The 26,979-nt window shown below is 43.9% G+C and overlaps 1 protein-coding gene across 9 annotated transcripts in view; it reads left to right on the top strand.

Moving 5' to 3' along the window:
- Positions 1 to 26,979, top strand: part of DGKD (diacylglycerol kinase delta) — an 86,291-nt gene that overhangs the window by 23,277 nt on the left and 36,035 nt on the right. For 5 of the 9 annotated variants that reach the window (XM_038415887.2, XM_043492769.1, XM_038415885.2 and 2 more), the window contains exons 2-4: positions 3,259 to 3,369; positions 4,495 to 4,575; positions 26,867 to 26,971. In XM_038415887.2, coding sequence (XP_038271815.1) covers positions 3,259 to 3,369; positions 4,495 to 4,575; positions 26,867 to 26,971 — 297 coding nt within the window. Of the gene's footprint in view, positions 1 to 3,258; positions 3,370 to 4,494; positions 4,576 to 16,565; positions 16,656 to 26,866; positions 26,972 to 26,979 lie in introns of those variants that run through there. The other 4 variants (XM_038415889.2, XM_038415884.2, XM_038415891.2 and 1 more) reach the window with 3 other exon arrangements.

Here is a 26,979-nt window from a genome sequence, read left to right as displayed (position 1 = left end):
AGCAGCAGTACAGAAGTAGAAGGAGTGAGCGGAACAAAATGGGGATTTTGAGAAAAAGCAGAGATGCCGTTCTTTTATAGACTAACTTGTACTTTGACTGCAGGCTGGGGAAGAGTTCAAGCCAGCCAGAAAGCTGTGGGCTGAGCCTGGAAGGCTCAGATTCTGGCTGCTCCCAAAGCAGGTGTGTCTTAGAACAAGGAGCACTGGAAGAAGAGGTTGAAATAACCCACTTGGTGTGTTCTGGTATCTATTGGCATCATTTAAGCAGGCCTCCTGCTTGAGTGCTGACACTGGAATCTGTGGGATTTACTTCCAGGGATCCTTTAGATGATTAGTCTCATTCTCTCCCAGACACCAAACTCAGAGCCTGGCATTGTTTGGTATCTGTGTCGTCCCTCTCCCCCCCCCCCCCCCGAATGGAAAAGATTATTCCTTGTTTCTGTCAGAATCCCAAGAATCTCTCCCCTCCCCCCATACTTCTAACCAAGAAGGACTGCAGAGGACTTTTGGCAAAGTCTGTCAGATGTTGCCCCCTTATCTGTCCATCTTAAGTATTTATATGACCCCTAATATCTGAGCACCTTCCCATATTTAATGTATTTATCCTCACAACACCCCTGTGAGGCAGGGCAGTGTTATCCTCTTTTTACAGATGGGGAACAACGAGACTAAGTTACTTGCCCAAAGTCACACAGGGAGCTGTGATGGGGCAGGGGATTAAATGCAGGTCTCAAAAGTCCCAGGCTAGCACCCTACTTACTAGATCACCCTTCCTCCTAAGCATCTAAAGATGGGAGTGATTCTAGCTACTCCCTCTCCTAGGGATATCCAGCCCCTCTTGCAATGGGGGCGTAAGACCAGGGTCAGTAGCTGAACACAGATTTCCTGCACAGCGCTGCATAGCACCACTAGGCCAGCCCTCCGGTCTGGTTTCTGAGCTTCTCTGCAGTGTACTGAGCTGATGAGGAGCCGCGGCATTCAGACTGCCATGAGATTTTGAATAGTCCTGGTCTTTCTAATCTTGTGTATATCTCCGGCATATATTGCCATTGTGACATGTGGAAAATGGATTTCCAGAATGCCTTTCGGCACCCCTTTTTTAGGGAGCATGGAGCTGAGACGGAAGAGGGGGGCTTTCCTCATCAGTTAGGGCTTTGTCTTTAGTTTTACAATTTTTGGTTACTTTTAGTGCTCAAGAAAACACAGATTCTGGTCTTGCTGGCTGGAATGAGGTTAGTCACTGTCAGTGAATCAGCTAGTATCTCAATCAATAGCTGAGTCTGTTAGGGTGGGGCTGTTGAGGGGAAAGAGCACCAGTGGCCAGGCCTCAGCCTTGCGAGAGTACTTGGGCCTGCAAGCTAGCATCTCCTGGTTTGTAGATAGTGGAGGATGGGCCTGTGGCAGAATGGAGTTATGCTTGCCTGTATATTCTCCAGCTCGACATGGAAGCACTGCAGCGGTACAGGCTGGGGTGGGGATTTAGATGGGTTTAGCGGTAGAAACACCTCTTCAACCTCAAATAGAGATGATGGGGAGGTATTCCTGAGCTCGTTGGCAAGAAACCACTCTTCTCCTCTCCTTCCGGTGGTAGAAGGGCACTATTGAGCACAGTGGTTGGGCCGGATGTATGGAGGAGCCCACTCTTGTCCCACAGGGTTTTCACTGAGAGTATTAAGAGCAGTACGCTGCCATCCACCCCATTATCACTTTCTAGTTTGAGGTTAGCTTGACCCAAGACTATGGAGGCGTGTACTGGGTCATACTCACATTTCTTGTACTCAGTACTCTCTTTCCAAGGGCTTTTTGAGGAAACTTTGGCTTTGAGTTTGGCAAAGGTCAGTTTGCAGAAAGTATTAAAATCTGCAGCTGTTTCAGAAAGCAAGGGCCCACGTTACAGTTTTACACAGCAGATTAAGCACTTTAAAAAGCAACTGTAGTGCCCTTGAAAGGATTTGTAAAAAAAAAAAAAAAAGCATTAAATCCTTGGAACAATACAAGAGTATTTTTCCACTAGCTCTCTGATGTATTTCACATCAGTGTAGTAGCTTGTCAGCAACTGTGCAGTGAGGGTAAGGTTTGTGTCTTAATTGATACTCATCAGTTGACCTGACTGTCTTAGAGCCTGTGTTTCATTGAGATCCCTAGTATGTTAAATGTGTGTCATTTTCCTAGCCTACAGTTAGAGAATAACCTGTCATACAGCATTACCAAAGCATTTGTTCTTTGTCTCTTACTTGGGTGTTATGCGATAGGACTCTGTTACTGACAGATTTGAGTTACTGGGGGCTATGTTTCCCTTGGAGAAGAGGAAAGAGTTCTGGAGCATTGAGACCCTGCACTATGGCTGTTGCTGTTCCGAAGCACTGGCAGCATATATGCACAGCTAGTAAGATAATGTTGAAATCTTTGTTAAATTTTTTGCTTTTTTCTATTTTAAAGATAGAACCTGGAGGTTATTTTAATGTAGTTCTTGCTATCCGGGATCTGCCCTTTACTGGAGTAACAGATATATTTGTTGATGTAAGATGAAATGAATGTGGACTAAATATATCTGTGTAGCCTTCATATGCATAGTATGTGAATGAGTGTATGGGGTGTGTCTATGCTCGTGTGTCATTCTAGCTATGGAGCAATGAAAAAAAACCAGAGCAGTGTGCGTAGAGAGTTTTGGCAATTCAGCCCTGGGAAATGGCAGCCAGCCAGAGAGCACTGAGGCAGTGCCAAGAATATCTGAAAAATGCCAAATGCTGAAGCTGGAGACTTTTCCTGCCTTGCTGTTGCTTTTCTCTTCGTCCCCGTATGCCTGCAGATTACCTCCTGTACTAGTTAAATGCTGATGGCCTCACATGGCAGCAATGAACAGGCCTGGTGTAACCAGGTGTGTGTGTTCATAGTCTCTCTAAGATCACAGGATTCTGATTGGACATGGCAGGAGCGTGACCCAGTGAGTATGACTGTTATACATGCTGCATCACAATTACACCTAGAGAAGATCACCTGAACAGATTTAGGATCTGTATCCCTCTGAAATCATAACATCATAGTGTCAGGGCTTGAATGCCACCCCAGGATGTGTTACATTTTCTGTTACAGTCCAAAATGTTGATAAGATCACCTGCTCAATTGAATGAATTTGTGAAGTGTTTCCAGCAGAGGGTGCTAAGAATATTGATATAAATCTGAGTAGTCCTCTTGTGGTGTGTATTGGAGAGGGTTGTATGTAAATAAAATTTCACCCTGTATTTTCTTGGCTTCTAGACTGTCATAAAAGAGGGGATGCTGATGAAACAGACCAGCTCATTTCAGCGCTGGAAGAGGCGATATTTCAAACTGCGAGGACGAACACTCTACTATGCAAAAACTGCAAAGGTGAGGTGCTGAGTGTCTATCTGAGCCAGAGGAAAGGGCTGCTGGGAGGATGGAGGTGTGTGGGTGTATGTGAACAGTGAGCCCTCGATCCAGGAGAGAGCAGCGGCCCTTGAGGTGTCTGTCCGTAGGCTTTATCACAACCGAAACCTCCATTTACTCATCTGCACAGCTTGAAATAACGTGCTCCTTTGTGTTTAAAACACAATAGATTTATGGGAATCCAGCAATGATGCTGTGTGTCAGACCTACCTCTCCATCCTCTATAGTTGGGACTGAGCTCAAACCCAATAGGAACTGAAGTAGGTGGGAGAAAATGTGGATGAGGGGAAGACCTGGGAAACCTAGAATTTGCCATATTAGTGACCTAGAGCAGTGGTTCTCACAGCCGGTCCATCGCTTGTGGAAGGAAAGCCCCTGCCGGGCCGGACTGGTTTGTTTACCTGCCGTGTCCGCAGGTTCAGCCGATCGCGGCTCCCACTGGCCGTGGTTCGCTGCTCCAGGCCAATGGGGGCTGCGGGAAGGGCGGCCAGCACGTCCCTCGGCCCGTGCCGCTTCCCGCAGCCCCCATTGGCCTGGAGTGGCGAACCGCGGCCAGTAGGAGCTGCGATTGGTTGAACCTGCGGACACGGCAGGTAAACAAACTGGTTCAGTTCGGCCCGGCAGGGGCTTTCCCTGCACAAGCGGCAGACCGGCTTTGAGAACCACTGACCTAGAGCTCTGTGTAAGCTCTCGAAAGCTTGTCTCTCTCTACAACAGAAGTTGGTCCAAAAGAAGATATTACCTCACCCACCTTGTCACTCACCTTGTCAGTGTCTTGACTGACCGTGGCTATTCTTTAGGGTTGTTAATCTTACTGCTTTCAGAAGTACTACATTTACAGTAACAACAACAAAATGTAGCCATGCCGTGAAAGTGATTCCTGAGCGTATACTGAGAAGGGAGGCTGGGGCAAATGTGGGCACTGGTGCATTCATGGAACTGTTCTTGTGAGTCCCATTTCATAATGTCAGTCCCAGACCCTTTCAACACAGATCCCTGCTGGAGAGTATGGGGCTGACATTTATATAGGAATCCCATTGGGGATGTTTCTTACACATCTGTTTTTTGTTGTTGTTTTTTCCTCAGTCGATAATTTTTGATGAGGTTGATCTGACAGATGCCAGTGTGGCAGAATCTAGCACTAAGAATGTCAACAACAGCTTCACGGTAGGATTTATCAGACCACTTCCATCCTCCCTCCTTTTCTCCCCCTTCTCCTCACTTTCTAAATCTGAAGATTCTGTCTGGTTAGAAAAGCTCTCAGCTCCACTCATGGCCCCCTCACTGGGGGAAGTCTAACAGTGCTGTTCACCCATTGTTGAAAGGGCAGCTTCTTTACTAACCAAGCCATAAGAAGATGCTGGAAGGTGGTACATGGTTTGGTTTGTGGCAGACAGATTCCATTATTGCCTGCTGATGGTTTCAGTTGTTTCTATGTTATGGTACATGCAACTGAATGTTCCTGTTTAATGCAAGTGTATAATGAGTGCAACATTATGGTTAGATTTTTGTGCAGAAAAGTCAAGAAATATAAATGTATGTTTCCCACAGCAATTGTCAATCATCCCCCTCCATACATGAAATATTTTGGATGACTGGGTATGCTGTTAAATCTATGCCTTTAAAGATACACGCTTGTTAAACACGTGTTTATTGGGCCTCTCTAATACTGTGCATTTATATAGCAGGACAGCATAATTCCCTCTGCGGCAGGAATTATGGGCAAAGTTCCGTGGCATGTGCGTTGCAGGAAATCAGATTAAATGAATGTAGTGGTCCTTTACAGCCTTAGAATGTGTGAATCTATACGCGTGTCATGGCCAAATTACAAATTGTAGCTATAAACCCCTAGGGAGAGGAGGAACTAAAAGGGATCCTACAAAGTTCACAAAGAGCTGCATACTGATGTGTATAGTGGGAGTAGAGGAAGATAAGAGATAGTTAAAGTAAGGTTGCAGAACTGGGGCTAGTTCTGTGTATGCCTTTGACAGAGGATCCTGGCAATAGGTATTAGCCTTATCCCAAGTTGTAGCCCTTTGATCAGATGGATCTGGGCAAAGTGGCTATGGCATAAACCCTAGAATCTGGTTAAATTCCAGCATTTTCTCATAAAGAAGGCATCTTCCCATAGAAGGCATCTTCCAGTCTGGTACTCAAAGGCTAAGAGAAGGCCTTGCTGAGTCTGAGAGTGAATACCCACACTACTCTCCAGGGTCCAGTGATTTCTATACAGGACAGGGAATCAGGAACCCTTGAGTTCTAATCCCAGCACTGACACACATTCTCCCTGTGGCTGTGGGAAATTACCAATGCCTGCCTCAGCTTCCCCGTCTATAAATCAGAATAATTTTACAGGCAAAAACTCTAGTGAGGATTATTTACAATGTGTACAGTGCTCGGGTAATGCAAGCTTTGTAGATGTGCTAACATTGTTACTGTATTAGTTGTGGTAATTTGGGAACCTCTCTCATTTCTGCCAGGGGCAATGGATGTATTGTGGGGAGGCAAAGGGAAGCATCATGTTGCTTATACAACTTCCTGCATCTGAGCACAGCCGTGAAGGAGGAATCACTTCCAGGACAGTGGCACCAGGCCATGCTATTCCCCTTCCTTTCCTAGGGGGCTGAGAGAACAGGAGAATTAACTTGGTTCTCAAGAAACAACAATTGGTGCTCAGTCTCTCTGACTCATGTATCATGGCTGCTCAGGTAGTCTGTAGGAAAATATCTGGCCTCTGTGGCTTTCTGTCTGTCCTGTCTATCGAGATTCATACGTGGATTTGACTGTGGTCCACCCTGAGCTATAAAAACTACTCTGCTAATCAAAAGGTTCGGTAGTTGTTATACTGTTTGGTCTGCCACATCACTGCAGTCAGTGCTTTGCATTCCTCGGAGCCCTACAATTTTCTGCAGTTCTGTTTGTGAGTGCTCTCTGATTTCCCTTCTGTATCTTCCCAGCTCGCTTTCCCTCCCAAATGCAGATTTTTTTGTTTCATATTAAAAGTGCACTTAGGAGAGAACTTTTTCCCGGTTTTTCAAAGCAAAGAGGTTCACTAACAAGTGTTGGTTTAGATCCGAGATATCAAACATCTAGTGTTATCTAACAAAGGCAGTTGTCCTTGCATTTCAGAGGTTCCATTTGTCTTTACTGCTCTCATTTTCTTTAATGGAAAGTTTAATTTCTGACCTGGCAAAGACTGGCCCTTCTCTGAGAAAAGCAGCTCCAATGTCCAAGCAGTTGTGCTGCTTAATGGGTAAATACTGCACTTTTCAGACTAGCAGTTGACTTAGTTCAGGAGATGGATCCAACTCTCAGTTAGTATTGCCTCTGCTCCTAAATCTACTGACCACGTCACCTACCCTTAATACTAAAAAGGTTGCCATCTTCTTGAATTTAGGCAGGATGACTTGTTTCTTTACACTACATCTGGTCTCCAAGCTGGCCAGAGCTCTGCACCTTACTCTGTCCTCCTGTCTTACAAAAAGTGGTACAGTTGGAGGCACTAAAGAGTGGATCAGCTGTATGAGAGCTGCATGAACAACACTCTTTGATAGGAGGAAGCATGGGAGTTAATGAAGGAGATGGCAAGCAGGGAGGAAATCGCAAAAAACACAGGGCAGGAGTGACTGGAGTAGGAGAAGAAGTTGGGGAAGAGGTTGTGAGGAAAGAGGGGACAGAACACTGGGAGGAAGGGAAACAAAGCAAGGAGTAAAAGAAGCAAGAAAGAGAGTGGAAGGAGTGATACCTGGTGTGAAGAGAAGCCACAGGATCAGGAGAGATCAGGCAGTCAGGAGAAGTACCTGAAGATTAAGGGCTTTGTCTACACCAACATTTAATTTATAGCAAGCTGGGATGTGAAACTACCCCCACAGTAGCTTGTCACAGACAGTCTGTGTGGACCCTGCTGCAGTGCATTAACAGTTTGCTAATTCACTTTGTTTTAGTCATCTTTGAAATGGGACTAGATTAAAGTGAACTAACAAACTGTTAATGCACTGCAGCAGGGTCCACAAGGCCACTTAGTCCATGGCAAGCTAGTCTGGTGTAGATTTACATCCCAGCTCACTGCAAACTAAATGATCATATAGACAAGCCCTAAGATAACTAGCACAACAGATCTTGGTTCCATTTTGGGAGGAGAGTGGCTTGATTTGGTTTTAGCTCAAGGAAAAGGTAGCACCTGTAAATCAGGGAAATGGGCAGAAGAAGGGAAGATGTTTTTAAATGCTGGGAATTGTAAAATGATAAGTTTGGGGAGAGGCAATGAGAACGAAGAATGCTTGTGTGAATGGATTTGGATTAGATGCGGCAGAGATGATGGTTAGAAATGCAATGCAGGTAGGATCACAGTGCTTGGCAGCAGCCCAGGGCCAACAGGGTGATCTGTTGCAGAAATGAAGGAATAAAATTCAGACATAAAGATACTGTTAAGTTTATGTAAGACATTGTTAATATCTGGCAGCTGATTTCTTTGCTGTGGAGCTGTAGCTAAAAGGGAGAAATACAAGGATTTAGAGCAAGAAAAGGGTATAATGTGATTTTATTTATTTACTTATCTTATTTAGATTTCTTTAGTGTACGTCTCCCAAATTTGAACTGGAGATAGGAGTTAGGATGCCTATTCGAAAACATTCTGATCCCAGATTTGGCTGCGGAGCCATGTGGTGTGATGGGAGCAGTTAACAAATGCTTTTTAAAGGAAAGCCCAGGGCTGAAATAAAAAAATCTATTGTGTATTTCCTGAAGAGTAAAATGTACCTGACATAACAGGGGATGGACTAGATGGGCTATTGGATCTTTCCAGCCACAGATCCTGTGTCACTTCCAGCCAACAGCTCTGGAACTGGTTTTCCAGTTGTTTCTAGCAGACGTTCTTCTCTGGGATCTGTCTGGACTTTCACCCAACTTCTGCTTCTAGTGACCTTTATGCAGATTTCAACATCAATTCATCGTCTCAGTTTACTCAGAGCCTTGCAATTCTGCAGGAGAAAGTTCCCAGATGTCAGCTGTGGCAGACGTGTGTGCGGAGAGCCATAGTGATTTGATCCCCCTGTTTGAATACTGTCCTGAAAGCTGCTGTTTGCAGCTGATGCACAGACACAGCGGGGCTGCCAGTAGCCTTCCTCTTGACACCTCCTCTGCTGTTAAAGTCTGCTTTGTTGAAGAGGTGGAGCTCGAACTCCTGGACTCCTCCATAAACTCCTCTCCATCCCCTCTCCATTGGGACGTACCTCTCAGCTCTGGCATAAGACAGGAAACAGCATATTATTACACTCAGCACCTCCCTCCTGACTTCACTGCCAGCAGAAGCAAATCTGTCCCAGCTCCTCCTTAAGCACACAGCTAAACAGCTTGGGGTGGGGAGTGGAACAGAGCTCTAAGAGAGTGGCTGCAGAGAGGAATAATCCTATTAATTTTATATCAAACAATCCATCTTGTTTGTTCTGAGATGGAGGAGACATGGTCAGGGCCCTCTAGTTTAGAAAAGGATTGAATATGGGTCTTCAGCTTTAAGACCAGAAGAGTGAATGGGGTTTGCTGGACTGGACATTAACAAAGACAGCACCTGCTCCTGAACAACCACCCACCAGGAATTTGGAGTAAGTGTACTTCAGGATCTCTGGCTTGTAAAGTGAATTAATTATTCTCCTATTCTGTGCTGATGCATATGCAAAAGTTATATAGAACTGGAATGGGTGTGCAAAAGTGAGTTGTTGCCTGTGGTGCAGTTGGAAGTACATCCTATTTTGTAACTGATGAGTCCCCTGAACCAGGGTCACAGGGCGAGAAGAAGCATGGTAACTCAGGTTAGAGGACTACCTTACTCCAGTGGAGTATTCTCATTTTCTCTCATTGGTATGGGGAGAAGGGACGGGTTGCTGTAGATTTCAGGAAGACATGTATGGAATTGCTTGCACTCACCAGTGAGAGCATGTTGTTTCTTGTGAGAGGGAGAGCACATAGGACATTGTCCTTCTCCAGCCATTCCTCTCTGGAAGCATGTCAGATAGACACATTTGCCTCTTGTTACTATCTTCTTGCTATTTTACACTCTCTTAATCAGGCAAGTAAGATGACAGCACCTGCCTGGTGAAGTGGTATAGAAATGGATGTTTTCCCCTGAAAGTGAATGTGTCTGCTGTACTGTCCCAGAATAACCTGCACTCTGCCACTAGAGAGTAGCTGGTGTTAATGTTTTTGCTGAAGAAGCTTGCCCTTGAATGAAGGACTACCCAGAACTGTTGCAGCTAGCTGTCAGGCTGGGAGTCAGCTCGCAGTTTGTTGGCTCATTAGCTGGGTGTCTGTAAGGCTGGAACAAGAGGAACCAGGATCAAAGGTTACTTGAATTGGTTTGAAATGTAAGCACCAAGGAAGAACATGTTGTTTGTTTTTATCAGGAGAAGAAATATAGGAACTTCTGTTGTAAGCTCTTTGCAGGAAGTCAGACTCAGCCCTCGAGACCAGGGTCAGACATGAGTGTGTCAGGATAGAGCAGAGAATTCCTTGTGGTCTGCAACTTCCCTGGACTCCCCAAGGTGTCAGATACTACTACAATCCCTCCCTACACAGACAGGGTCATGAATAATGTGCTTCTGGGAATAACCAATCTTGTTATCTCCCACCTCCAATTCCTCAGCACACAGACAAGCTTAGGACAGTATGCTTCGGGGAGTAAGCTGGCTCTTCAGGGTAATGGGGATGAAGGCACAGAGCAGGGGAGGAGAGTTTCCCCGTTCCAATACATACTCCATAACGTACACAGTCACATGCTTCAGGAAGCCACCAAATTTAGTGGGAAGGTTGCCCCCAACCCCACCACTGTCTAGACAAACAGTATGCATTAGGGAGGTATTGGGCTCTGGGAGGGTGGGGGTTGGAAAGGGACCAGCTGCATAGCCTCACAAACAGAGGTAGAGATTCCCCCATCTTCTCCCTGTCAAAGTATCTTCTATAAACAGGTCAAGATCACAATGGAGTTTGAGTAACCAGGCTCCTGGATGGATTGTTGTCATTTCCACTCCTGCATGCATACACAATTTAAAAAACTGTACATGCTCTGCTGATACATTTAATATCTATAATAATATTGGTTGCTTTCAGATTTTCCTCTCTCTGAGTTAAAAGAACTGAAACTAAGGCTGCAGATTAGAACTGTTGTCTTCATTTTAACTAACGAGAGTGTCACTGCTTTTCCCCCTCATTCAGTGCAGGCCTGTCCCCAGTTCTTATTATATTTGCTCCAGTTTCTAAATACTCTATTGCTTTAGTTATTTGCACACCAGTCCTCAATTAAAAAAAAAATTCTGCTTGAGACAGGCCCTTGGTAAACAGACATTTCTGACTCAGTGCTAGCCTATGAAAAGAATCTTTTAGAAATCCTTTTCCTGTCTAGGATTCCAGGACTTTTAATCTGGTCTCTTGCTGGAACTGGTTGTTAGTCTGTCACACAGGACATGCAGAAGTGGAGAGAAGCCATCTAAGTGAGGTCTTGTGGGGCATTGCATCAAATACAGAGGAAAGAGCGGAATGGTCCGTATAAGAAGTTGCACTGCTGAGATTGGTGATTCTTCCTCTTCAGATTACAAGAGCACCCAAAAATGTGCTAGGTGTTCTCAGACTGATGAAGATGCTGTTTGGAAGAGGTGAAATGTGACTACACATCTCTGACAAAGGGGGCAGGATAGATAGGGAGTTGTAAAGTGAAGGAGAAAGCTTTGAGAATGTTTGTTTGTAAAGGGATTTTATTCCCCTACAAGGAAGTTGATTCGGTATGGAATTAGCACTTGTTTCTGCCCTTGTGCCTGAACACTAGCAGCTTTTGTTTTCTACTTTGTTTGTTCTTTGGTAATCTTAGTGCATTATATCCTGTGTTTAATCTACCTTCCTGAGTGAGTTTACAAACTCTCTGCCTATCCCTGAACAGCAGGAAAAGGCAAGAAGATTCTGGGGGACACTAGAAGCCATTTCAGAACATGGCAGATGTAATTTTGAACTGGAGTTGCAGTAGAAGAAAAAGGCTTCTTGTGCAGATGCACACTCTTGTCTACAACCAGGAAAAGGACCTGCTGCTGACAGTTATCAGCAAAGGATCTCCTCTCGTTCCCCCCTCTACTGATGTTCAAAATGGTTTAATGGCTATTGTAGACAGAACAAAACCATCTTGAACACGGTGAGGCTAAGTGTGGTAAGACACTCGGTTTGTCATGCTTTCAGTAATGATGCTGATGTACTTCCTGTTGTGCTAGCAGCTAACCTGTTTTCAACACTACTTACATGAGGGGTTGTGGGGAGCTATTGCTAACAGCAAGCTGTCAGCAACAGATCGTTTTCCTACTGTAGGCAAGGTCTTATCTTGCTCATTTGTAGATTTTATTAGCTGCTAGCCATGACAGGTATTACACCACCAAGACAGCAGCTATAACAATGGGGAACATTGACTTGTCCCTCAGTTCATGATTATTTGCTTCTGGGTGAATGACTTGGAAGCTTTCTCTGAAATGTCTTCCCAACTGCACCTTTATTTCAGAATTGTGTAGTTCCATTTGGGAACATTTTTTCTGGAAGGACTTCATTCTGTGGAAGTACAAAGGGAAGAAAGCCTTTTCCCAGTGCTATATGGAATAAGTGGGTAGGCAGAGATTTTCACCATATGAACTGACTGACTTTTTTACCCGCTGACCAGTGATGAGGATCATTTTACACACTTCCTTTCTGATTATAGGAGTCCTGGAATCTACCCTTGTCTGTGCTCATTCTGCTGACTGCCAGGAACAGGAATGCCTCTTGTTTAGGAACAGAGCTTCCAGAGGCATTTAGGAATGTGACCCTGGGATGAAAGATGGTCATTTTCCCAGAGAATACTCCGTCTTGTCAGCTTTCCCACTCCGGCATCAGGGAAGAAGATGAGACATCATGATGTAGAATAAACAAAAATGAAACTTTATCTGGAGACATGTTGTGCCAACAAATACTATCAAAGGCAGGGGGCTAGTGCATTTATTGCATGTAGGCCTAACAGTTCTGGTATTTATCATGAGAGAAACACATCTAGTTAATTGAATCTAGTCCCAAAAAGTGCAACACATTATATTTATCCCTCTGTGGACTAGTCTAGCCTGAAATCTGCCCTTTCAGAGTTAAGTCTAAGAGCTGTGTAGAATCATAGAGGATTAGGGTTGGAAGAGACTTCAGGAGGTCATCTAGTCCAACTCCCTATTCGAAGCAGGACCAACATCAACTAAATCATCCCAGCCAGGGCTTTGTCAAACCTCTAATCTTAAAAACCTCTAAATCCAGGGTCAAAGTACCAAGGGTGCTGCAGGTTAGGATTCAGGTACCTAAGGAGAGCAGCTCTACAAAAAAAATCTTATTGCTTAGGCTTTAGCAGGGTCTTTAAAATATTAACTCATCTTTTATCAGATGGAAATGAAAGATAGTTTCCATAAGTGGAAACTATCCGATTGTCAGGAAAAGCTGTTTTCACTATAAAAATAACTACATTTCTCTGTGAAAGTGGTGAGTTCTGTCTGGGATGAAGAATGTTCAGTGTGGCATCTTGAGTTGAGGGGAGAGGTATGGCAAAATTAGGCTGTGAATGCTATTTGGGAACATTCCCAAACATAGGTAGTTTCATAAAGCTCTAATTCACTGAACTCTCTTGGAGCGCAGCACTGGATCATCAGAGTTTGGGTGCATTGGCAGAGCAGTGTGAAGGGTGCACTGTAAAGCAGGACAGAGGCGCATTGACAGAGATGTGTGGAGGAAGCCATGCTTCAATCCCTCATCTTCTGAAGCATGAAAATTCAACAGAATTTACCTCTGGCTTCCCAAAAGAGAGAGTCTTGCCTAAATCGTGTCACGTTATCCCAGCCTGTAGAATTGTGATCTCGGCCTCCAATTTAGTTGTCTAATTGACATTAATGAGATACACTGTGACAGTCTGGGGGAGCCGTGTATGTACAGCTTATAAATTTTGGCTGATTTATGAAATTGCTGTATTATTGAATAGCTCAGTGGATGTGGCGTCAGCCCTGTGCCATCAGGAATGGTGGCATGTTCCAGACCAGGGACAAGAATAGCTCCCATTCAGATGGGAGTACATTAGGACAATAGGATGGCCACATTGGATGTGAAAACAGTTGTCTCCAGCTTCTTTGCAGGGGGCTGGGGTTTGAAGCAGAGGATTTTCACAAGAAAAGGGAAACAATGAAACTTGGCATTAGTGCTAGCCTTTAAAAACTACAGAGGCTGAGAGAGAGGAACAAAAGGAGTGTGCTTGTGTAGCACAGGGATCCTTTTTGGACTGCAGGACCAGCCAAGGAAGAAGTAAGCTGGTTGCTGTGGGATAGGGGAGGAGAACGAGATGCACACACTGCATAATTCAAAGGAGAAGCCATGGCAGGAGTGGGGATCCTGGACACCCTAGGTAATGGTGACCGAATCCCAAAGAATGCTTGAGGGATGAGAAGACTGAGGCAGGGAAGGTTGTATAGATGTTGTGTTGTTTTATTTGGCTCTGTAGATTTCTTGAGCTATCTTGTCGCTATTGGGGTACTCTGGGGGTATAGAGCAGCTGAACCTTGAGGTCCCGTTTCTGTGAAGGAGTGAAGTAGTCTTTGCCTGGGGAGTGTGCCAGCGAGGCCAAAGAAAGAGACAGTTCAGGGCACCTACTCAGAACAAAGGAAGCTTAAGAACGCACAGTCCAATTCTGCAGTACCCCAAATACAGCAGCCTGCTGAGTGTAACCAGGGCTGTGACACATGCTCCTAATCTGAAGTGTAAATTGCTAATCCAAGGCTGAAATTTATGCTTCTGCTTCCTTTTTCATTGCCTGCTCTATGAATTAACATATTAATTGAAGAAACAGGAGTTCCTTTAGCCATGCTTAGTCCACTTTATACCTTGGTTTAGCAGCGTGTCAAGCAGAGAATCTGCCATATACCAGGGAACTCCTTATAGTCAGTCCCATCAATACTGTGCATTATAAGCTTTAGCAGCAGCGTGCTTGAAATATCTTTAGTCCTGATGAGGTACTGGTCTTGCTGGTAAACTTAACTAGCTGTTTTTAGGTTTGTCATTATTCACTTTACAACTGTAGCTGCTTCAGGAGCTGTAGCTGATAAGTGGCTGGACCATTGTTATATTAGAATCATAGAATGTTAGGGTTGGAAGAGACCTCAGAAGGTCATCTAGTCCAATTCCCTGCTCAAAGCAGAACCAACCCCATCTAAATCATCCCAGCCAGGGCTTTGTCAAGCTGGGCCTTAAAAACCTCTAAGGATGGCGATTCCACCACCTCCCTAGGTAACCCATTCCAGTGCTTCACCACCCTCAGAATGAAATAGTGTTTCCTAATATCCAACCTAGACCTCCTGCACTGCAATTTGATACCATTGCTTCTTGTTCTGTCATCTGCCACTGCTGAGAATAGCCGAGCTCCATTCTCTTTGGAACCCCCCTTAAGGTAGTTGAAGGCTGCTATCAAATCCCCTCTCACTCTTCTGCAGACTAAATAACCCTGAGTTCCCTCAGCCTTTCCTCGTAAGTCATGTGCCCCAGCCCCCTAATCATTTTCATTGCCCTCCTTTGGACTCTCTCCAATTTGTCCACATCCATTCTGTAGTGGAAAGGACCAAAACTGGACACAATACTCCACGTGTGGCCTCACCACTACCAAATAGAGGGGAATAATCACTTCCCTCGATCTGCTGGCAATGCTCCTACTAATACAGTCCAATATGCTGTTGGCCTTCTTGGCAACAAGGGCACACTGCTGACTCATAACCAGCTTCTCATCCACTATAATTCCCAGGTCCTTTTTTGCAGAACTGCTGCTTTGCCAGTTGGTCCCCAGCCTGTAGCAGTGCATGGGATTCTTCCTTCCTAAATGCAGGACTCTGCACTTGTCCTTGTTCAATCTCATCAGATTTCTTTTGGCCCAATCCTCCAATTTGTCTAGGTCACTGTGGACCCTATCCCTAACTTCCAGCATATCTACCTCTCCCCCCAGCTTAGTGTCATCTGGGAACTTACTGAGGGTGCAATTCATCCCATCATCCAGATCATTAATAAAGATGTTGAACAAAATCAGCCCCAGGACCGACCCCTGGGGCACTCTGCTTGATACTGTGCCAACTAGCCATTGAGCCGTTGATCACTACCCATTGAGCCCGACAATCTAGCCAGCTTTCTATTCACCTTATAGTCCATTCATCCAATCCATACTTCTTTAACTTGCTAGCAAGAATACTGTGGGAGACAGTATCAAAAGTTTTGCTAAAGTCAAGATAATATCACATCCACCTCTTTCTCCATATCCACAGAGCCAGTTATCTCATCATAGAAGGCAATCAGGTTGGTCGGGCATGACTTGCCCTTGGTGGATCCATGTTGACTTCTTCCTGATCACCTTCCTCTCCTCCAAGTGCTTCAAAATGGAAAAAGGCATTTTCCATGATGACCTACTCCATGATTTTGCCGGGGACTGAAGTGAGGCTGACCAGTCTATAGTTCCCTGGGTTCTCTTTCTTACCTTTTTTAAATATAGGCACTATATTTGCCTTTTTCCAATCGTCCGGGACCTATCCACATCCCTTCATTGAATGTCAGGGGTATGTGAGGAAGACAGCCTAGCCCACTATACAGAGCAAAGACACTAGCTGCCTCCTGTGCATGGACATTCACCTGAGCTGTGCTATCGCCGATCAAGTGAAAACCATTACCTGCATCAGCATAGCTTCCTTGCTCTCCGCCTCCACCGTTTATATTTTTTCTGGCTGCTGGTTCTCGATCCTCCAAGCAATAAGGAATTCTGCTCTCCCTTTGCACATTAAACCACTGGCTGTTTTGAATATGCTAGGAGCTCTTGGGGGATTCAGGGTTCATAAAATTGTGTGCAGGGTTGCATGTTTGAACAGGATGTGAGCAAAAGGAAGCAGCCAAAATTATCAGGTCCTGTCATACGCCCACTCTTGGCTACCTTCAACGGTATATCGCACCAGGACAGCTATATTTAGCAGAATCATTTCATGTTCCTCTATCACTCCTTTTGTGTCTTTCACAACCAACTCTGTGATTGGGCCAGAGTGTTAACTTGTTTTTCTGTCTCATGTGGTCACTGAGCTCACCAGATTCACTCTGACAGCGCAGAATCATACTGTGCTTGGCCAGAGCTGCTACTTCAGCTCTGAGAAGTTTCTGGGCAGCCAGGAAATACTGGAGAAGGACCCAAATGAAGAAGTCAATAGGTAAGGACTCCTTTGAGGGAAGCAAGGTGAGAGAATGACGATTAGGCTTCACTCTCACTGCTGGAAAGAAGGAGGGAAGTGGCTCAGTATAAGAAAACACAAAAAGATTGAAATGTAGCAGGATTTCTTTTTACATTTTGGTCTAAGGCAGGGATTCCCTATTGGGTTAGCTTTCTAATCTGGAGGTTCACAGCTGTTCACTGGGGACTGACATCCAGGGGAGTCCAGTCTGTTTTTTAATGTGAAATTTGAGATTTTCCTCACTTGGTTCCATCATTTGCCAGCTCGCCTCACTCGAAAAGTCAGTTGAGTTAAACTGGTGATAACTTTGGACAGAGCAGTATCATGGTGACCTAACTGATATCATCAGCCAGAAGGGAGATGGCAAACCTGGTTGGAGGATGGACTTCTTGGTGAAAAGGTTCAGGAGATGATGCTGAGTCCTTGAGAAGTGTTAGGGTAGTGTCAGCATCTAGCCTCAGGGACGCTATGGGTATGGGCTCAGAGCTCAAGCTTGAGCCCGAGCACCTACGCTGCTGTTTTAGTGCCATAGCATGAGCCCAAGTCTGTACCCAGATTCTGAGATTTGCTGCTGCTGATTTTAAAAGCCAGTGTAGACGTACCATTTGGCACTGGCTTCAGTCAATGATTTTGAATAGGATGGATTGAAGAACATGTTTTCTGTGATGGGATTGAGATGCCTCAGCTGGAAGTGTCTGCAAAGACTCACTGGAGACTCTGTGAATCTTCTTGATTACACAGGGGTATTTGACCGAACTGCTATAATTCCAACAACTGACACACTTATCGGGAAAAAGAAAAGGGAGTACTTGTGGCACCTTAGAGACTAACAAATTTATTAGAGCATAAGCTTTCGTGAGCTACAGCTCACTTCATCGGATGCATCGAATGCATCCGATGAAGTGAGCTGTAGCACACGAAAGCTTATGCTCTAATAAATTTGTTAGTCTCTAAGGTGTCACAAGTACTCCCTTTTCTTTTTGCGAATACAGACTAACACGGCTGCTACTCTGACGCTTATCGGGGTTTCCGTAGACGGTGTGATGACGTTCTCTGTGGTATTGGTAAACTAAATTGAGTCCTGCCTGAAGTGAATAAGAGTTTCTCTCCCTCCAACATCCTTAAGCCTTTTCTGTCATTCCCATCCATTCTGATGACTCGAGAATGAATGACACATTCCTTGCCCTACTGGTACCTTGCCAATACTGGTACCTGGTACCTTGGGCCTTAATAGGCAATTGCTTTATGTACCAGCAGTTTTGTTATAGACTGTGTTCTAATGCTAGCTAAAGGAGATGAATCTAGGTGTTCAGTTCCCATTTTAGGGACCAAACCTGAGATTCATATGCCAGAAAGCTCCACAGCACTCAGGGGCTAAAAAGCAGCCGCATCAGTATTTGGCATTCCCTTTTTAGGAAGAGTAAGCCGGTTTAATTTATATAATAGTTCACATCATGATAAACCTTTGAGCCACTTCAAGGTCTGACTACTCGGAGTTCTGCCAACCCCAGAATAGGCCAAAAAACACAAGGGTTATTAATAATCTCAGGATTCTGTTTTTGTTCTGTCTTCTGATTTTTTTATTTTTTTTAAACTGTCAGGGGAAGCAATCCCCTCCCTCATTCAAAGTGAATCAGTCCCTTGTTTTTGTGCTATCCCATTATATGAGAACAAGAGGTCACTGGATGACATTACTGCGTGGTAAATTTAGAACAAATAAAAGGAAGTGCTACTCACATAGTGCGGCATCATCCTGTGGAATTTGCTGTTCCAGAGTGTTAGTCAAAAACTGGAACTGGAACTTAAAAAAATAGTCGGACTATTAACATTTGTAGCCATGTCTGCCAAGAGAGGGGTAACCAAATCTCATGCGTCAGTGTGTCAGCTGATCACTGCCATGGTGAGAAATGAATGTATGCGATTCCCTGATTAGAAAGGGTGCGTTTTTTTGGGGTGGATGGCTACTGCCACCTTTTGAAGAATCAGAAATTAGCCACTTCTGGCAGCAGGATATCAGACTGGATAATCAGCAGTCTGATGCAGATTGGCACACTGTATGTCTTCTCTCCCCCCCCCCCCCCCGCCCCATTAACCAGGAAGAGAGAGGCCTTTACCCTCCCTTCAGTGTGTTGTGGGGGGCAGCAGGGGCTGCTCTACACTTAAAATTTAGGACATAGCTATGGCACTCAAGGGTGTGAAAAATCCACACCCCTGAGCACCACAGTTCAGCAGTCCTATCTCCCTGGTATAGATGCAGTTAGGTAAACGGAAGTATTTTGTCAACCTAGCTACCATTGCTTGACGGGGTGGAGTTCCTACAGTGACAGAAGAAGCCCTGCCATTGCCATTGTGTCTCTGCACTATGGCGGTTTCAGTGTCATAGCTGTGGTGCCGTAACTATGTCACTGTAATCCCAGTAGTATAGACAAGCCATGGAGGAGGAGAGAGTGAGTTAATGAGTTTCAGGTTGAAATTTCAAGCTGAAATGTGCACATACAAACGTTTGAGGATGGGACCTTCCTCCCGTTTGCCTTCTTAGACCCTTTTTTCCCCCCACACCACTCTCCTCTTCTCACTTTCCTCAGTGGGGACAGTTTTTCCTCAAGTTCAGTGCTCCCTGTTCCACCAAGAGCAGTCTTGTGATTTGCCTACTCCCCGTGCCTGAGTATTAGCATATGTCTACACTATAAGTGCTACAATGGCACTGTTGCGATGGAAGGAAGTTTTTCATCACTGTAGTAAATCCACCCCTTGAGAAGAGGAGGCTAGGTCGAGGGAAGAATTCTTCCACCAACCTAACAGTGTCTACAGCTGAACTACATATCTTATGCGTGTGAATTTTTCACACCCCAAGTGACATAGCTAGGTTGACCTAAGTTTTAGGTGTAGACCAGCTGTTAGTAGATGATCATTCAGGATTCTGGTGTACCAGGCAATGTAAGAGCAATTAGGTGCCTAATGAGTGGTATATGCCTTCCTGTAAGGTATCTGGCATTAGCCACTATTAGAGACAGGTTACATATAGGACTAGATGAACTGTTGGCCTATTCTGATAGGGAAATACCTCTGTTGTGTTTTCTGCGTTCCTATTTGTCACCAATATTGTTTAAATATAGTCTTGTTCACTGTTTCACAGCTGATAGTTATATCAAAACTAGGTCTTCTTACTCCTTTTACAGGAATTATTAGACAAAGCTGCTACAGTTAAAATCTGTAACAAAGTTTTACAAAAATCTTGAATATCACCCCATTTCTAATTAAACTGGAAGTTGTCTTTGAGATTCTTGGTTTGGAAGCAAGCATTTTAGACTCATTAAGTCATTTCCCATTGCTGAGCACATCGAGAATCTCAAGATAAATGTGTCTCTAGAGCTGTTATTAAGTTGGGAATTTTGCTGTCTGAAACCTATTTACAACTTTGTCCTCACTTCTGGGCTTGTAGTTGTGTGCCAGACTTCTAGTTTCAGGTCTGTGATTTCTTGCCTAGCAGAATAAGATATGAAAATACCTTTAATTAATTAATTAATTATTGTGGCATCTAGAAATCCCCATCATGGACCAGGACGCCATATTGCTAGGTGCTATATAAACACAGAACCCATTTTTTTTGTCTCCTAAGATGTAAATTTCTCTGAACACAAATCTGTCCCAATGCTGGCTTTTGGCATTTTATCATGGCTGCATTGTATCATAGAATCATAGAATATCAGGGTTGGAAGGGACCTCAGGAGGTCATCTAGTCGAACCCCTTGCTCAAAGCAGGACCAATCCCCAATTTTTGCCCCAGATCCCTAAATGGCCCCCTCAAGGATTGAGCTTACAACCCTGGGTTTAGCAGGCCACTACTCAAACCACTGAGCTATCCCTCCCCCCCAATTTTTTTTTCTTTTTTTTTTTTGCAATGTCTCATGGGGCAGGTACAGCATCACATGATGCAGTTTTCTCAATCCCATTGTTCCATGGGTATCCTATTAGATTGCCAGCTGCTTTTCAACTGAAGTCAGGGGGGAGGGAGAGTGTGTGACAGGGAGCATGTATGTATGGCACGGGGACAGACAGTGTGTGTTGGGGGAGAGTGAGTGTGTTGGCATGCTGTCTCATAAATTCAGACAGCCGCCGGAAGCAACCTGTCCTGAGATGGGGGAGGGGGAAACCCCGACATCAGCCCCTGCCACTCACTCTCTCTCTCTCTCTTCATTGGATCAGTTCTCTGTGGAGATGCAGGAAGTTTGAGATCCCAGAATTGAACCTTTATCAAAAGCAAAAACAACGAGGAGCCCAGTGATACCTTAAAGACTAACGGATTTATTTGGGCATAAACTTTCATGGGTAAAAAACCCACTTCAGATGCATGGAGTGAAAATTACAGATACAGGCATAAATATATATTAGCACATGAAGAGAAGGGAGTTACCTTACAAGTGGAGAGGCCAATTGAAGGCCAATTTACTCAGGGTGGATGTAGTCCACTCCCAATAATTGATGAGGAGGTGTCAATACCAAGAGAGGAAAAATAGCTTTTGTAGTGAGCCAGCCACTCCCAGTCCCTATTCAAGCCCACATTGATGGTGTTAAGTTTGCAAATGAATTGTAGCTCAGCAGTTTCTCTTTGAAGTCTGTTTTTTTAAATATTTTTGTTGAAGTATGCCTTCATTTAAATCTGTTATTGAGTGTCCGGGGAGATTGCAGTGTTCTCCTATTGGCTTTTGTATGTTACCATACCTGATGTCTGATTTATGTCCATTTATCCTTTTACGTAGAGACTGTCCAGTTTGGCCAATGTACATGGCAGACAGGCATTGCTGGCACATGATGGGGTATATATCACATTAGTAGATGTGCAAGTGAGTGAGCCTCTGATGTGGCTGGGTCCTATGATGGTGTTGCTAGAGTAGATATGGGGACAGAGAAGGCAACGGGGTTTGTTACAGGGATTGGTTCCTGGGTTAGTGTTTCTGTGGTGTGGTGTGTAGTTGCTGGTGAGTATTTGCTTCCGGTTGGGGGGCTGTCTGTTACCAAAAGCAGCTTCAATGCTTCTGTCTACTGGGTCAATATTTCAGATTCTTGTTCTTTTAAGAGGATATAAAAAAATATTGATACTAGACATTTTGATGATACTGGATAGATATCATGATTCTAAGGAAAGGAAGGAATAAAAGCAGCAGAATACGGACAATGGATTTCAAAAAAAGGTAGGATCCCATGGGAAGAATATCTAAGGGAAAAAGGAGTTCAGAAGAACTGGCAGTTTTTCAAGGAGACAGTATTAAAGGCAAAACTGTAAACTATCCCGATGCAAAGGAAAGGTAGACAGAATAGTGAGAAGCCAATATGGGACATAAAAGGCAATAAGAAGATGTTCTTCAAATACTTTAGGAGCAAGAGAAAGATGAAGGAAAGTATAGGTCTCCTGCTTAGCGGGAAAGGACAGCTAATAACGGATGACATCAACAAGGCTGAGGTGTTTAATGCCTATTTTGCTTCAGTCTTCACTAAGAAGGTTAACAGTGACCAGATACTTAACACAATTAATATTAACAACAAGGGGGAAGGAACAGGTTAAAGAATATTTAGGCAAGCTAGAATGTATTCAAATCAGCAGGGCCTGATAAAGTTCATCCTAGGTTACATAAGGAACCAGCTGAATCACTCATGGAACTTTTAGCAATTATCTTTGAGAACTTATAGAGGAGAGTGAAGTCCCAGAGGAATATACTGGGCATGTGTAGTCTTGAGAAAAGAAGACTGAGGTGGACCTGATAAGTCTTCAAATACGTTAAGGGCTGTTATAAAGAGGATGGTGATCAGTTGTTTTCCACGTCCACCTTGGAAGGTAGGAAAAGAAGTAATTTGTAGCAAGAGAGATTTAGGTGAGATATCGGGAAAACTATCTAACTATAAGGGTACATAAACTTTGGAATAGGCTTCCAAGGGAGGTTGTGAAACTCCCATCACTGGGGGTTTTTAAGAACAAGTTGGACAGACACCTGTCAGGGATGGTTTAAGTTTACTTGGTCTTGCCTCAGAGCAGGGAGCTGGACTTGATGACCTCTCAAGGTCCCTTCCAGCCCGACATTTCTGTGATTTTACTTTTTTTTTTTTTTTAATTTAAAAAAGGAAAGAAACGTCCAAGTATTGCACTTCTCCGGTATGGGTGACTGCTAGCAGTGTGGATCTTGCAGTTCAGGCTGCAGCTTGAGCTCTCAGCCCTCCCGACCTCCTTGGCTTGAGAGCCTGGACTGCAGCCCAAGCCACAGTAGCCATGCTGCCATGCTCCCCGCTGCAGTGTAGACATCCCCTGGGTTTAAGATGGAGTATTGCATGCTGTGTCCCTGCCGCAAGAGGCTTCTCCTTATTTTAAAGGTGCATTCTGACCCAGTTGGTTTGAATTAAATGTGGCCGAACTGTTCCTTGTTAGTTACTGATGCCGCTTTTGTTTGGGCAAAGTCTGGGTAGGTCTAGGTGTATGCTGCACTCTATAAAAGGGGTGTATTTTCTGAAGATCTTGGAAAAAAAAATAATGTTTCTAGGTGAATATTCATTTGCCAACAATTGCATATGCATTTTCCAGTGTTTGATCTCCTATTGTGATAATTAATGTATGGCATAAAGAGGAAGTTTAATGTTAAACTGGAATTTGGCTGTGGGAAACTGATAGGTTCACAGGCATGTTTGTTGTTTTTTAATTCATCTCATGAGCCGTAATGGAAGAGAGAGCCTCCAATTCCACTCACTTCCTATCTTGGATCAGAAATATTTAGGAGAGATCTATTTTTCCATTAATATTGATTAGGGAGAGATTTACATTTGAGGTGGGATCACAATAATTCTTTGAATTTTATGCTGGCTGGAGCTGCAAGGGCCTTGTGAAACTGATTCAGTCCTAGTCAATTTCATTCAGCTGCTTCAGATAGCAAAGCATTATTTGCAGAAGAAGCAGAGTTCCATATGTCAGTCATTCTCTGCTGTGGATAGAAGTGTTTTTTTAGGATGTAGACTAGGGAAAAACAAACGAGAAGTTAGATTCAAGATGTATGTGTCTCTGGAAGCTGTTAAAGTTAATTTAACTGGGATCTTGTTAATTAAGTTTAGTACAAAATGCTAATGTAACATTCCTTACATCAAGGTACTTTAAAATGAAGAATCACTTTAAACTAGGGCTCTGTTCTAACAAACACTTAAGCATTGCTTTAACTTATGTGAGTAGTCCCGTTCACATCAATGGACTTTCTATGTGAATAAAGTTAAACCAGTGTTCAAGAATTTGCAAGATCAGGGTGTAAGTGAACAGATCAGAGAGGGTGGGGCATAGGGATAGAGACATACACAAACGGGAAAATGCTAGGAGAATGACAAACCAAGGTGGAAGAGCTGCACTAGTGGTTATGGGGCAGGGCATTTTAGTTTATAACTGATTTGGGGACTAGGTGGCTGTGTAGAGAACAGGCTCTTCCCCTAAAGAAGGAAGAATCTTTTATTTTTCTCTTGTGACCTCTTCTGGCTGGCTGAAGGAGGAGTGTTGACAGGTTAGAAAGAGAGCCACTTTTGCTCTTTTTTGGCCAGAAGGAAGATTCTGCTGTGTTAAGGTGAGAGGAAAAAACAGGTATGGGGCCCCCAAAGAATCCATTTCCTCCCACCAAAATAGGAAATGGGCCATAAAGAAAAAGGGAGAAGAGTGAAACAAGTAGAGTGGAGAGGGGGGAAATGCCAAGAACTACAAAGAGAGAGAGTGGGAGGAAAGAAATGAGTGAAATCTAAAAAGCAGAGGATATTGCTTTAATATGGGAGGAGAAATATGTGTTTTTCCTCTAGCTCTTAATCTGCTTAATTCTGGGAGGAAATCCTTTTGCCCCATTTGAAAACATGGCTGGAGTTCTCCTTACAGGCCAATTTACCCCAGTTCTCAATTATATCTAGTTGTATTCCTATCCAGGCGCCATGTTATTTAATTGTTTAATTTCACAGCACCAAAAAAATTAACACTTTTTATATGCATGTTTGAAAAAAATGGAACCACTCTTGGTCAATCTTTATTGAAACCACTAACCCTGGCCTGAGCCTCCTTAAGGATTTCTTCTGGACCAGGTGTTGTTAACCATTCCATTCTCTCAACAAGAGAGTTCTTGCAGAAATTAAATCTAAGATTTCACATTCTTTATACAGATGGTCTGTGTTTAAATGTGACTGTTATTTCTTCCTCCAGTAATGATTTTATCCATTTGCAGGGATATACAGTATTACGTTTTTCAGAATGTGACTTTGTCTAGTAAATTTTATGATTAAACATGGATAAAGCAGCAGCAAATGTGCTAGGTTCACTGAACTTTTCCAGCTAAATCTTCTTTCTCTCCCATGCTGCTTTAGTTGAGAGTAGCCCACAATTATCAGCCTGTTTTTGACATGCACACATACCTTATCTTAACCCAAACAAAACCATTCTGTCAGGTGTGATCTTAGAATTTTTATGGAAAGTTTGAGGTAAATCAAATCAGGCTTTCTGGGGATAAGAGTGTTAAACAATATGATGATCTCAATTTTGGAATATTTTCCGAATTTTTAAATTTATTTTCACTTGTCCCAACTCCAAAATGGGTTGATTAATCTATAATCTGTTGGTTTTAGCAAGAATTTACATTTGGGAGTGCTGTTGTCAGAATGATTATTAAGAACAGTTTCTGCATACATTATGAGCATTGCAGAGTTTTGTGACAAAGTGGGGATTTTCCCTTGTTATGTTGTATGTGAGCTATGTGAGTCTTACTGTTTTGCATGAATACTGTGTGTGTCTCAGTTTCCCTGTGTGCTATACCAATGCCTAGGTGGTGAGAATAAGGATGTGTGACTTTGGCTGAAACCCTCTGGGGCAGGTGAGGCTGCTTAAGCTGTCTGCACCAGGTGCGCTTCGTAACCGGAGACCCAGGAGGGGGATGCGACCAGGTGACTCTTGCTCAGGGAAGTGAGACAAAGACCAGGAGGAGGAGCAACGGGGGTGTCGGAGGTCAGATCACTGGTAGCTGGGCAATCTGCTTGGGGAACTGAAAGAGGGGAAGTCCAGGGTGTCTGGCCCAGGACTCCTCAGGATGGAGCTGGCTGAAAGTCACTGATTTCTGTGCTAGCAAGCTGTGTTCTTTGTTGTGTTCCTATCCACTAATAAGCCCTTAGTTTACATGCTGGCTGAGAGTCATTGCTGACTGGGGAGTTGAGGTGCAGGGCCCTCTGGCTTCCCCAGGAGCCCAGCCCGGGTGGACTCGCTTTGGGAAGCGCACGATGTGGAAAGGTATGCTGAATGCTCTAAGGTCAGATCCAGGAAAGTCAGAGCTGTGTAAGTTTCTTGCCCTGGTGACAGTATGCTCAGAGAGAGGAGGCATGCTACACCAGAGTCCCAACTGGCTTCATATGAAGTATTTCCAGAGCTTTGGCCTGGTGACTCCATGACAAGTTTATAAACTCCATGTGGCCGCAAATCAGATGGCCATGATGGAAGAAGCAGCAGGAGAGAAACCACATGGAGTGGAGGGCCTGGAACAGTTGATCAGTAAGAGTTGGACAGTCAATTAGGTTGCTTTACAACTTTCACAGTCACTGATGTGATGAAAGCGTGCATTGTTGTAGTATAGGATCGTATCCTGGTTTTGAGATTTTTTCCCCACTTAAGTAATTGAGAGTTACAGCCTTAACTCCAGTGTACCACATATTTTGCATAGGAATGTTAACTGGTAGAAGTCATGTTGCCATGTAAACAAAATAAAATAGAAATTGGTTTAATATTGTTCACATTAATATGAAAAATTCCATCAAATGTTAATTTTTTTTAAAAACCTCATGCAATATCCATGCAGTTAATATGTTGACATTGCTGTTGTATCATTGATTTCTGTATTGTGCTGTTCTTTGGATGGCTCTCCAGTGCTTTTCTCAAACTCTAGTTATTAATGAATTCAGGAATCAAAATAGGAACAAAAAACTCTTCAGCTCTGTAAACCCCACAGAAAGAGAGCATTGGCCTCAGAGCAAGCAATGCCATTAAAGTGTCATTGATCTTTGCTCAGAGATACACAGCTGCTTTCTGTGACTGTCCTCAAAAGCAGTGATATTTCATGTGATAAAGGTTGTTCTTATTCCACGTTCCCTGTTCTCTGTTCTTCCTGACAGCCCTGGAACTCACTGTAGTGATTTCTCTGTCCTGTCAGGTTATCACCCCGTGTCGGAAACTCATCCTCTGTGCGGATAACAGAAAAGAGATGGAAGATTGGATTGCAGCACTGAAGACTATACAGAACCGTGAGCATTTTGAGGTAATAGA

The sequence above is a fragment of the Dermochelys coriacea genome, chromosome 9 (genome assembly GCF_009764565.3).
Source record: "Dermochelys coriacea isolate rDerCor1 chromosome 9, rDerCor1.pri.v4, whole genome shotgun sequence".
In the NCBI taxonomy this organism is placed as follows: Eukaryota; Metazoa; Chordata; order Testudines; family Dermochelyidae; genus Dermochelys; species Dermochelys coriacea.
The sequence above is the reverse complement of the archived record's forward strand: the minus strand, read 5'-3'. Positions and strand labels throughout refer to the sequence as shown.